The sequence below is a fragment of the Ischnura elegans genome, chromosome 6 (assembly GCF_921293095.1).
Source record: "Ischnura elegans chromosome 6, ioIscEleg1.1, whole genome shotgun sequence".
NCBI lineage: Eukaryota > Metazoa > Arthropoda > Insecta > Odonata > Coenagrionidae > Ischnura > Ischnura elegans.
Window position 1 is genome coordinate 9,114,088 of NC_060251.1, and position 12,029 is coordinate 9,126,116.

Below are 12,029 nucleotides of genomic sequence, written 5' to 3' on the forward strand. Positions count from 1 at the left end.
TATGTACATGATATTTTTTTCCTTTCTTCATAGGCTATTGAGAAGCATTGCAGAGTGAGTGGTGGCTACAGTGGAATAAAAAACGTCTACCTGGAAGATCCACAAAAAGATGATGTCCAGCAGAGTTTCTTCTTGGCTGAGACTTTGAAGGTATGCAGGAGAGGAATCATTATTCGGTTGTCTATCGTTGTGTTTCTCGTTATCACTGAAGTGAGTTCTTGGGGAGATTCATTGTATGCCCATTATGGGATGGTTCAATCAGGCCAGAATTTTAATTCAGTGTGTCTGAAGGTTTCACCTGGGATGGAAATTCTCTCGTCATGAATTTGAAAAGGAGTCTTTTAATCAAATTATTTTTATTTCTCTCTCAATCCTTTTTGACTGAAGTATTGATAAATGAATTTGAGTATCAAGTATCCAGTTCTCAAGAGCACCTGCACCCTGGCAACTTTAACCACCACAACTACATAAACAGTTTACTCACTCATGAGTTGCCTGCTATCGTTCATTGACGATTAAATAGTTGCCTCTCTCCTAAATTTACTATAAAATTCGTGGAAGCTGTTTCTGTTGTTGCACTCACTCAGAGACAGTGAAAAATCTTTTTCATTCTTTTCTACGTCACCTAGATCCATCCATTTTTCTATAACTCCTCGCACACTAACACCCACAGGTTTTTTTTTGTAATTTTTGTATCGAAATTCCTCGAGACTTGTATTGCATGGTGCTATAGCACCGAGTGTATAGCACCGAGTGTATAGCACCGAGTTTGCCTACCGAGAAGTGCCTATAGGCACTTCTCGGTTTACAAAATAAACTTTTCAATGTCTACTGCCGTTACTTTAAAAACTATGAGACCTTTTCAAAATGCAAACAGCAAGAAACTTCCCAAGATGCTCTCCAAACAAGGTTCATCAAGCAGCTGCATAGATGATTGTGCATGGGGTTGGGCAAAAATCCACATGGTCTATTCTTGCTGGTGACAGTTAACTCACCCTTGGAATAGGTCTGGTCGCAATTATTTTGTTGTGGCAACTAAAAATTCGCCCGTGCTCAAGGAACAGTGAATGCCGTGTGTTTCATTGGAACTTCAGCAAAGTGACTAAACACAGTACACTCCCGATAATCCTAATGGGCTAGTGATGGGGAGAAACATCAGGAATAGTCGGAAAAACCAGATACTCCAAACTTTCACTTAAATGTCTTGCAATGTTTATAATTTACGTAGAACAAACAATATATTATTATTTATGCAGTTATTCTGCTTTTAAGAGTGCTTCCCAGACTCAATGAGAGCCCTCTTTGTCAGTTCGTGATCTTTTTAGCAGCGATAACATGGCTGTACTTGTACTAGTAATGCTCCACGTAAGGCCTGGTTTCAAAAACCACACATTTGTGGCTGTGTAATCACGGATACAGAAAAGTGGTTTGCAAGAATGCTACAAAACCACTGCTCGACGTCGGAAACTACACTGTCAGACACCACGCCACATAGTTGCGTCTCGCACAAGTTGCCCAGGTGGCAACTTCTGCAGGACGTGTATCTGTGATCACGGAGTTCGGTCTCTCAATGCGAAGCTTGGAAAACAGAAACACGGTACTTCCGTGAATGCAGCTAGCGTGCGATCGCTTCCGTTTTACGTTTAGGGGATTTTAACAGATATAATAAGCTCGGTGTATCCTCGCATTAATGCAGTGATTCCGATGATTTTGCGCCCAATTTTATTTTTTTTTATAAAGATCACGGAAAAAATTGAGCGAAAGTGAAAATCATGCACGGATAATTGTCAACACGGATATACCGCAGCCGGATAATCGGGAGTCTGCTGTAGTAGGCCAGGGACTTGTTGCCCGTGCCTCCTCTCACCATCAAAGAATAGAGGGATCGTGAGAGTATGATTGACGAGCCATGAGGAGAGTGGTCTTCTGCGCCTCAAATTGGATTGATGGCTGTAGTAAATGGCAATTCCCGAAAAGAGCCCACCACCATTGAATCCACTTCACCAAAAATGGCCAAAAGTTTTGACTCATCCTCTCTCCATCCACTTCACCTTCTCCATTCTCCTCCAAACACATGCAGCCAGGGAATCAACTACTCCAGGGGTCTCCAATTTACTAGGCCACGAGAGCCACATTCCAAGTTCCGAATCGACCCGCGGGCTGGATAGCAAATTTGCCGATGACTGAAGTATTCGATACCAACATCTACTGAAGTATCCGGTGGCATATTTCTTATTTACGAACAGTTGAAGGCGACTTCGATGTGTAGTACAACGTGGCAATGCTCCTAGCGGTGTCTCACAGGGTAAACAAGCGAGAATTGCGCGATGCTTGAAACGAGTGCGCGGGCCGAATGAAAGTCCTTCGTGGGCTGTATTTTGGAGACCCCTGAACTACTCCATATACAAAAAGGAACAATGTCAGTGCATGTTGTCATTTTGAATCTTTGCTTGTGGTCTACGAAGCCCTACAGTAAGTGACTCCAATTTACCAGTGTCCAAAGCGCTTTGCATCCCCTCCAAGATTCCCTCACCAGTGAGTGCAGAGTGAGCATGTCATGGGATGAGAAGCTTGGTGGCAAAATTCAAATTGGGTGGAATCGATTTTGATTGGTTTTTCAAAAAAAAGTCGACTTCGATTCAATAGAAAATTAGAGTGAGATAATCAATTTGTAATTGCAATCGAAATTAATTTTCCAATCTCCGGTTTGAATAAAGTCTGCTTTCAATCTGCTCCCTGTGATTCCTCGGAAGGACCCATCCTGGCGATGATCATCACGCACAATATCCGTGTGCAACTTTTGCTAGTTGTTACAAGTTTGATTTCAAGGAACTCTAACATATTACGAAATTACTAATTACTGTCAATTTTCAGCAAATACTCAATGTACATGGCGACACTGGAAAATTAATTAATTAGAATAATTATTTTTATTGCATTGTCCATGTGGATTTGAAATATTAATTGAGCTCCTAAATATCATTTTCATGGAACTCTAAATCCAGTTGAGTATGTAATTGACTGTGTCTTTTCAGTACTTGTACCTGCTCTTCAGTGATGACAGTTTGATCTCCTTTGATGATTGGGTGTTCAACACAGAAGCTCATCCATTACCAATCAAAGGAATCAACCCTCTTTACAGAGAGTTTGTCTGATTTACCTTAGGAAGCAATCCTTATTTATTGTCTTAGGTAAGTTTCTCCTTGAATTTAATAGTAATCATTAGTCTTTTGTCCTTTGTTACAGTAAAGTTATGTTTTGTTTTCATCCTTATCAACAGTATCACTCACACGTATTCTGTTTTCATGTCTTATCTATGAACAAGAATGAAGGCAATTCTATCTTTTTATTTAGAGACACCCATTAGTAATTGTAAGTGCTTATTACCACCCTAATTCTTTGCAAATTCCATTTGTTATATGTCAAAGTGTAATCTTAAACTTAAATGTGTAAATGGTAGTCACATCAGCAGGAACGACTTGTAGAATGGATGGTCATCACATTACAGTTGTAGCACTTTCGCTGCGGCCTGACCCAGTGGTGGGTGACACGGAAAAGGCAACCATAATGAAACTCTTTAAAACATCAATGTATCTCTATACATTGTACCAAAATGTATGTGTGCTTATACATATATGTGCATTTCATCTTTTCCATCAGCTCATGTTCTAAATCACTATAGGGTAGTTTCCATCATCAAAGAAACCGAAAGGAATTGATTGCAAATCATTACCCACCATTAGTGTATTCATAACATACAATTTATTTGCTTTTAGAAATCCCAGGTTAGACGAATAGTAATGGTCATTTTTAACCTCATTTGAAAAAGGCCAGATTCGTGCCCATGTGATGCCACTCCACGTGACATCACAGGGACATAGTTTCTATATGAGTAGATAGGAGTTTTACATCGTCTGAGATTACCAATGCATGCATGAGGCACAGAGCTCAGGGAAACATCTCTTAATAATCACCTATTAAAACTGCCTATGGTCGGAAAGTTTCCTTTGTTTGATAAGGTTGCTTTGGGTGGAGCAGAAATATACACGTTCTTGTAATAATTATGAATAAGAAAACTTCATATTTTCTCTTATAGCAGAGCATGACAATCCCTTTTTAACATATCCGCAAAAAAGATACATACTTAGTTGGATGAGCAACCTATAAATATGCATACATATTTTAAACTGCTTGACAAAAAGGTAATAATTATCCACGGTATTGATTAAATGTATAATTGTTACTTACTTTCTGAATGTTTCAGCACTCTCAGAAAATTGCATTATTGGCCATTCACAAAAATTACCTCAGATACTAAAAGCCCTAAAGAGAGAGGGTTTTTACTGATTCTATGTGCGGGAGGTGCTGGCTTCACTTTTATGCCCTCTCCAGAAACCCCTGTGATTGGAGCGAGGCAGAATTCTGTGTGTCTCTGACTATTCTCACAGAGTGAAGATTACACTGTTTGGCATGGTCTGAATTTGTTTGTTGTTGTCTTGCTAGTATGTTACTGATACAATCTTCTTTCTCACAGGCAATGCTATTTGAGCTGACCAAGAAATGAATAAACTTTCCAAGTCTTTGGAAGGTCTTTGTCCTCCGTTGAAGACACATAGTTTTAAAAACAAACAATCTTGAAGACTTCTCCAGTCGTGAGGTATCAATTGTGTAAATAGTTTTCTGGGTGCATGCGTTTGCCTATACGAGTCAAACATTAAAACTTGGATGAGATATGAGAGTGGTAAACATGTTCCCTGTTTATCTCTCCTTTCTCTCTTATCTGAATTCATTAAGCCAATGAATCACATTTTAAGTGATTTCAATGGATTATGATTATTTTTTTTTTCATTTCCCATTGTGTAATAGTTTCATTTTATACCGTGAAGTTTTCATTCAGGGTATTCCAATTCTAAAAGAAATGAAATTACTGTCCAATTTGGTTGTGTGCGCTAACTTTATGGAAGTTTCATGTTTTGTAATTGATTAGCAACAACGATGGCCTACGCTGATTTTTACTTCCCCGTTTCCTGAGTAGAAAATGAGTTATCTTCGTCTCGACCTAGCTCAAATCTAAGACCTTGCAATCTCGTGAGGTTTGTGCGAGTGTTTCATTGTGTTTTGTATTTTTTGAAGTGATTGAAATCTATTTTATCATTCATTGAGAGTGACTTTGTAAAAAAAATAATGGCTGTATTTCTGGTGTGTACACGATGAGAAAGGTTTTGTGCTTTCATTGGAATTAATTTGGAATGAATGTCTGGTTTGTAATATTATGGGTAAAGACTGAGATGGGGGGCTTAAAGGTTGCCGTTGTTTGAGTATGTACGAGAGAGTATTTATTGTATGCTAGAAAATCAATTTAAAATGTGCATGTGAACATATTCAAAAGCCTAATTTCTTAACTCCTTGTTAAGACTCTAGAAGAGATTGTGAAAATCTAAATATGGTGCACTCCTGTTCAAAGATTACTCTACATTGAATGTGGCAATTATGGCTCAAATAATGGAATAATTGAAACCCTTCAAATTTATTGTTATTCTCGAATTAACTTGGTGAATTAACGAGGGTTTTTGGAGCATTATCTGGTTTGAGGTATTATTTGTGAGCAGAATCGCTTGAGTACATATATACTTTCTAGTTTCCCTCAGACTCACTACAAGGAATGAGTCTGTTCTGGGGAAAGTAATGATGAGGTATTCACAAAATTGACGGTTTCAATCGCATCATTATGGCAGGCATTACGCCAGTCATGCAGGAATATAAAACCCAAAGTAATGTCTGGAAACATTCATCAGAGAGAATGGGTGTAGGCAATGGAGAACATTCCATTAAAATACATACATAGTTTATTGGGAATAACTAGTTAAAACAGCATTTATACGTTTTGCATTGGCTTCAATCTTTGTATAATTGAGTATACTATGAGCAATATCAGAAGCAATGAGGTCTTTGTAAAAGTGGCAGTTTTTATCAGTTGTATCTCATAAGTTGTTATAGGTATATTTCTCACTGTATGTTCATGAAATGCCTTAATTTTTTCAGCAGTATAATTTTAGAGTGACCTAAGAACCAAATTAAATGAGGGATTCAAATTTATTAGGTCAGATGTAGCTAAGAACTATTTGAACACCATTTGTATTTGAAATATCCAATTTTATTGTGTTTTGTACTAGCAGTTTCATTATCTCTGCATCATCAACATTGATTCAAATTTAATTTAACTTTGGGCTTAGTGGCTCTGAGCATAAGAGCTGTATCTCCCCAAGCAACACTAGCTCCACCATTTACGCCAAGTAGTCTTTAAATATCCATATATGCCATGTATATGGTGTACACTGCATACCCATATGCATGTATTTAATGCATATCTGATATATACGTGGAGCTTTCTGGGTCTTGAATATCTCTAAAGAATTTTCTATGAAACTTTTTTAACACTATGAAACTATAATTACTTCTTGGACCTAGTCAAAAGGCAAAATATGAGGAGTATATGATTATTATAATATTTGAAAAAGAATGCTTTCCCCATTCTTTTTGTGAGCCGCATTCTCTCTTGGTTATATCTTCAGATTGTATAAAGACTCTTTGGTTAAAAAGATGATAGTTTTGACTGGGCAGAGCAAACTTATGTCTCACTTCATCAGAAGGAGGGAAATAAAGTTTTCTCTGCAGATTTTGAATTTTCTCCATTCCCTACTGATACATGTGTTCAAAACCTCAGATATCTAATGATTTTTTTAAATTTGTACTCTTCCTTCCTCATGCATCATTGTGATTACCTCGGGAATTTTTAGATGGCATTTTGCATTTGTTCAAGCAAAATAACTCCCCTCTTAAGAATATTTGAGTTCTTGCAATGTCAATGTGTTCGATTTTCTGATACAAATCTAATATGATGTGGGCTTCTGTTTAAGAACAATAACATTGAGTAAGTAGCATATACACATACTAACACTCTGCAAGAACTGCCACTGTTTATAAAGTCTTTGTTGTAGTACTTATTGGCGATTTACTGATAATTTTCTTTTTTTTACCGTCTATGGTTTTTATTACCAATGGTTTATATATGATTCATTGCAAATTCATTCCTCCCATTGCATTCACAAAATTCAGCTAAAATTATGTTTGGTCTCGTGTGTCATCTCTTTATTTAATGGATTTTAGCCTTCACTTAGTATTGCATATGTCCTTATTTTACCTTAACATTAGTTTTGGAGGAGATTTTGTTTTCTCCATCGTCACCAAGTTATTGGGTGCAAGTAGCAACCATGTTGAAAAATATATATAAAAGTGTAGCCATTGCCTTCCAAATACAATTGTTAAACTGAATTTCTACCTATTTCAGCGAGGAAATAATGCATATTGTCCCAACCAATCAATAACATAGGCTATTATGTACTATTATTGGGATGTGTCATGAAGATTCTTCATACCCTCATTCAGTGTACTCTCAATAGTGGAAATACTCATCATCCAAAAATTAAATCCATCCTTTGTTTCCGACCTCCTGTGAAGACCATATCTTTTTTTTTTATAAACTACGTAACGAATAGTTACACATTTATGCATGTAAACTACTTTTTTACAAGTGAGACAGATAGGTAAACATTCTTCATTCTCACCATAGTTTTTTTTAAAATGCTCATCAGAAATCACTGCTAGTAAGTTGAATCACGGAGAAAATAATAACTGGAGTGCTCACTGCATGTGAATTCCAAAGCAGGAAACAGAGATAGTTCCACTGCTGGAACATAGGTGGCTTACTAACTAACCCTCTGCTACATCAGTATCGTAGCAGTGTGCTGCGTGAACATCACCCTACATTTTGCCACTTACATTTGAGGTTCAGGAAGAGCTCCAGTTCACGTAATAGCATTTTCCGTGCAGTAGTGAGCACTGTGGTTTGTCCTTTCTCTGTGGTTGTAATCAGACTGGTTTGATTTAGTTCAGGGCATAAGCTGTCGTCATAGTGTGTATTTTCCTAACTATGCTCTTCCAACGGATGTCATCACTGCCAGTGCCCACGTACTGTTGTTGATGTATGTATTTTTCTCTCATCACTCATCCATCAACTCTCATGCCTAATCATCGTCTTCACGAGGGATATCCACTCCCCAGCACTCACTTCTTGCTTCACGTTTGATCCAAGTACTGTCTGCATTTGTGTGGTGACTTAGTGTGATTGTGTTAATCAAGACGGAATACCTTCTCCTGTGTAAGTGTGCATGGATGTCACATGAGTGTATTGCATGCTGAAGGAACAGGAGGGATAGAAGAAATCTGCTAAATCAGTTGTCGACAGTGTACGATGATGGTGAAATTTTGAAATGCCAAGGAAGTGATTGGACGTGTAAGTTTGAAGCAAATGGTAATAATTTTATTTTGTGTTAGGGGTTAAGATTTGTGGAATTATTCTAAAACCATTGTTCTTATTCATATAATGATATGTTTAATATTTTGTCTTTGAAAAACAGCCTTCGAATTTAGGATGAATTTCTCTGGGGTAAAAAATAATTTGAAGTTGTGCAGTGATATATGCAATGACAAACTCTTTATTTTTTAGTTGCATGCTGCAATGAAGTTTACTGCATTGAATGTTTTTCTATTGTCAGCTGTCTCAGTTGTAAAGTTAAATTTCATTGCTCATGTGTTTTCTATTGTCAGATTGATTGCAAAAAAGTGTTCTGCCAAGTTAGCTTTAAAAATGAAAGCCAGAATTAATGTTTCGATTTTTCCCGCATCCAAAGTACTTTTTCAATATCTCCATTTCGTATGAAAGTGGCAAGAAGAGTTTAGACATAGGCATGTATGCATTTGTCTTAAAAATCTGAATTTTGTTTGCTTCTGTCCAAACCATGGTTTTGCCTGTCAAATTTGATGCTGATGTCTTTCATATGACTTTGATTTTGAACATTAATGCTGCTAACATAATGAACATTAATGTTCTGTACTTTTCCAACCTCATCGTAACTACTTCAAGACCCTTTGTGAGTGTGTTATATCTGTTTTATCATCCAAGTTTTCATTGTCATTGGAATATAGGCTTCAAAGTAAACATGAGTATGTAATTTGATTTTTAACTCTAAGTCCACCAATATTTAGTGTTCATTAGTCATCTTGAATTTCAGTTAAATATCCTTCTGTCTCGTAATTCTTGAGGAATGTGCTCCTTAACTCCCCTCGCTCAGTAAATTTTTCCATTGCTAAATTTCACATTTGTCATTTGGGACTCCTAGATTTATATGCTTAGCAATTAAAAAAAATGTTATTCCTTCAATAAATGGCAGTCAAAACCATGGTTCTACAGGGGCTATTTCTTATGTTTTTAAATTCCTTCATTTAAGAGGGGCTTGGTGAAATTCAGCCTGCAAAATTGTGGAGAAATCTGTCTGAACCTTGCTCAAACATACCCAAGCAGCATCCATCATGCATCATTTTTATATTCAAAAGATACCAATTTTACATCTGTATTCTGTAGTTGATATAAAAGTGGTATCGTTTGAACATCAAATTGGATATTCAAATTTTGTTTCACAATAAATGATTACTAAGGTAACCCTGGTGCATCAACAATGTATTTCTTCATTAATGATGAAAACTTGGCACTAAAAAAATATCATTTGGTAAGGCAATAGTAACCAGCCAAAAATTATCCAGTTATCATTTTTCGTATTGTTGTGCTAAAGCAGTTTTCATATGTTATGTACAATTGTAGTTTCTTCTTTTAGGCATTTGGATGAAATCGTCCAGTGATACTTAATTTACATCAAAGGGATAAAAATGGTTAATATTACTTTGGTGATTTAAAAGTTAATCATTTTTAATGAGTAAGTGGTATCACCAGGTATATCATTTTGATAAATAAGTGATAAAAAATGATATCGCTATGGTGCTTGGGTAGCCTTGTTAATGTGGATCACAGAAAGCCTCTAAATCTCCTTGCTTACAATTATTGAACTTGAAATTCTTGGTTGAACATTTTTACTCCTGTTCATTTCAACTTGATGCACAGAAAGGCAAGGTTTAATCTGGTATCACTTATCTGCATCATTCTTCATTGAAGATACATAGTCTTTAGCTTCATTTTACTATCTAAGTTTAGAAAATAATGTTAAATTTCTGGTCATTTGACTGAATAGTGTATTATATATTGTGGGTTTCAGTTAGTAATTCATTGGTAGCATTAATGTGATGGGAAAATGTGTACAAAGAATGCATAATGGTTTGCAGAAAGTTGTGAATTCCTTGTAATATATATGTCTTGCATGCGGCATTAATGTGTCTGATATTCAGACAGAGAATGCCCACTCTTGGGTATTGTTAAAAGTGTTGAACTTTGTTTGACTGTGGACAAAAATGCATGGAACGTGTTTTTATCAAAAAATTAAGATAATAATAAAAATAATCAGGCATTTTTAAATGTCTTATTCATGTGAATATTGCAAGTCGTCTCCAGCGACTGTGAATGGGTTTGGGGGAAAGAGAGCAGGGGACATGTCCAAATGTTCTCTAAAGGGATCTCTATTCCAACCAACTCTATCCCGCTGCCCAACTACGACTGACTCCGCCACCCGCCATCAGCCAGCATCCGTGGAGTTGCCAAGAGAGATCGTTCCCACGCATATCTCCTGTTGACAGCACAAACGTGTTGATGGCTGTATTTTGGACAAAGTCAGCTCACCATCAGCTCACTGCTTTTTAATGAACTTAATGAAATGCCACGCTTACAACCACATCCCCCAAAGTGAGTTGCTGACACTCCCTGAAGCAACTCAAGGAAAGCAAAACACCAATCATAAAACAAAAATACAAGTCCAGTCCAAAATTCAAATGACCCCTTAACCCATTCGGGTAAATAGATGGCTATTCTCCGGTTTGATGCGATTTTCCTTAAGGTAAAGAGCCGGCGAACTGCCGGTAGTGTCATTGTTGTTGTTGCATATGAAAATTCTTTATTGAATGAAGATTATCTTAAAAGTAAATATGATGTGCAAAAAAAAACAAATAAAGTTATCCCATAAAATTCTATGCATCTTGACAAAATTTCATATTCTATAAAATAATAGGTAAATGAAAACCCTTGGAAAAATATAAAAGGCATTTATTTTAGAAATTTCCGTGAAAACTTAAGATGTGAATGGGTTAATATGCCCCTGCGACCATTAATAGATAAACGACAATACAAGAATCAGAAATAGTGATTACAGATATACATATTGAACAACCTGATGTCCATTATAATTTCATTATTTCACGTCACTATTCAGCACCACTCACAACTCCCACACCGCACCCACCGATGTCAAACCGCAAGATCACCGTCAGTGTACTTCATTACATCCAATCACTCGTTACCTGTGCGAGCCTATATACTCACCCCTTCTCCGAAATCAACAGGCACAAAAAGAAACTGCAAGTAGGTATTGCTCAGAAATAATTAACACAAAAAATATGCATTACCATGTTAGTCATTGAGATGCACTGAAAGGAACACTTGGCTCTGACGATCGGAGGTGGTGAGGAGACCGCTCGGTTGCAGTGGGTGCACTTTGGGGGGATTGATGCAAGGAGGCTCCGAACTGCACATCGATCCCTCCTCAGCTGTATTCCACCCGTCGTCGGATCCAATGGTCAGGGTGGCCACACACTCCCATTCATGCTCACAAGAAACATCCAGGGGCAGAGCTAGCAATTAAGGCTGGGGGGGGGGGGTTTAGGTGCAACTAATACCGAGGTGTGTGGGGGTATGGAATACCCACCAGGATAAGCGATAGGTGCAAGATTAATGAATTGCGGAATTTTAAGATAAATGGTTCAAAATGGTGAGTTTTACGGCTTTCTGAGGGATATTTTATCAATACTCACATTATTCTATTAGTAATATCAATCCAATTAAGTAAAATGGATTAAACTTAAAAATTTCTCCGAGCTGTGGGAGGGGGGGGTTTGTCCCCCAAAACCCTCCCCCCTCGCTGCGCCACTGGAAACAGCGACGTGTTCGGGGCAACCAAAAGTCCCTCTTAACC

The 12,029-nt window shown here is 37.2% G+C and overlaps 1 protein-coding gene across 2 annotated transcripts in view; it reads left to right on the top strand.

The window, feature by feature from the left end:
* The window catches only part of LOC124160464 (mannosyl-oligosaccharide alpha-1,2-mannosidase IA-like), a 575,974-nt gene extending 565,557 nt beyond the window's left edge, over nt 1-10,417 (top strand). For both annotated transcript variants that reach the window (XM_046536315.1, XM_046536316.1), the window contains exons 7-9: nt 34-150; nt 3,036-3,191; nt 4,535-10,417. In XM_046536315.1, coding sequence (XP_046392271.1) covers nt 34-150; nt 3,036-3,155 — 237 coding nt within the window. In that variant the 3' untranslated portion in view covers nt 3,156-3,191; nt 4,535-10,417. The remainder of the gene's footprint in view (nt 1-33; nt 151-3,035; nt 3,192-4,534) is intronic.
* The last annotated feature ends 1,612 nt before the right edge of the window (nt 10,418-12,029 follow it).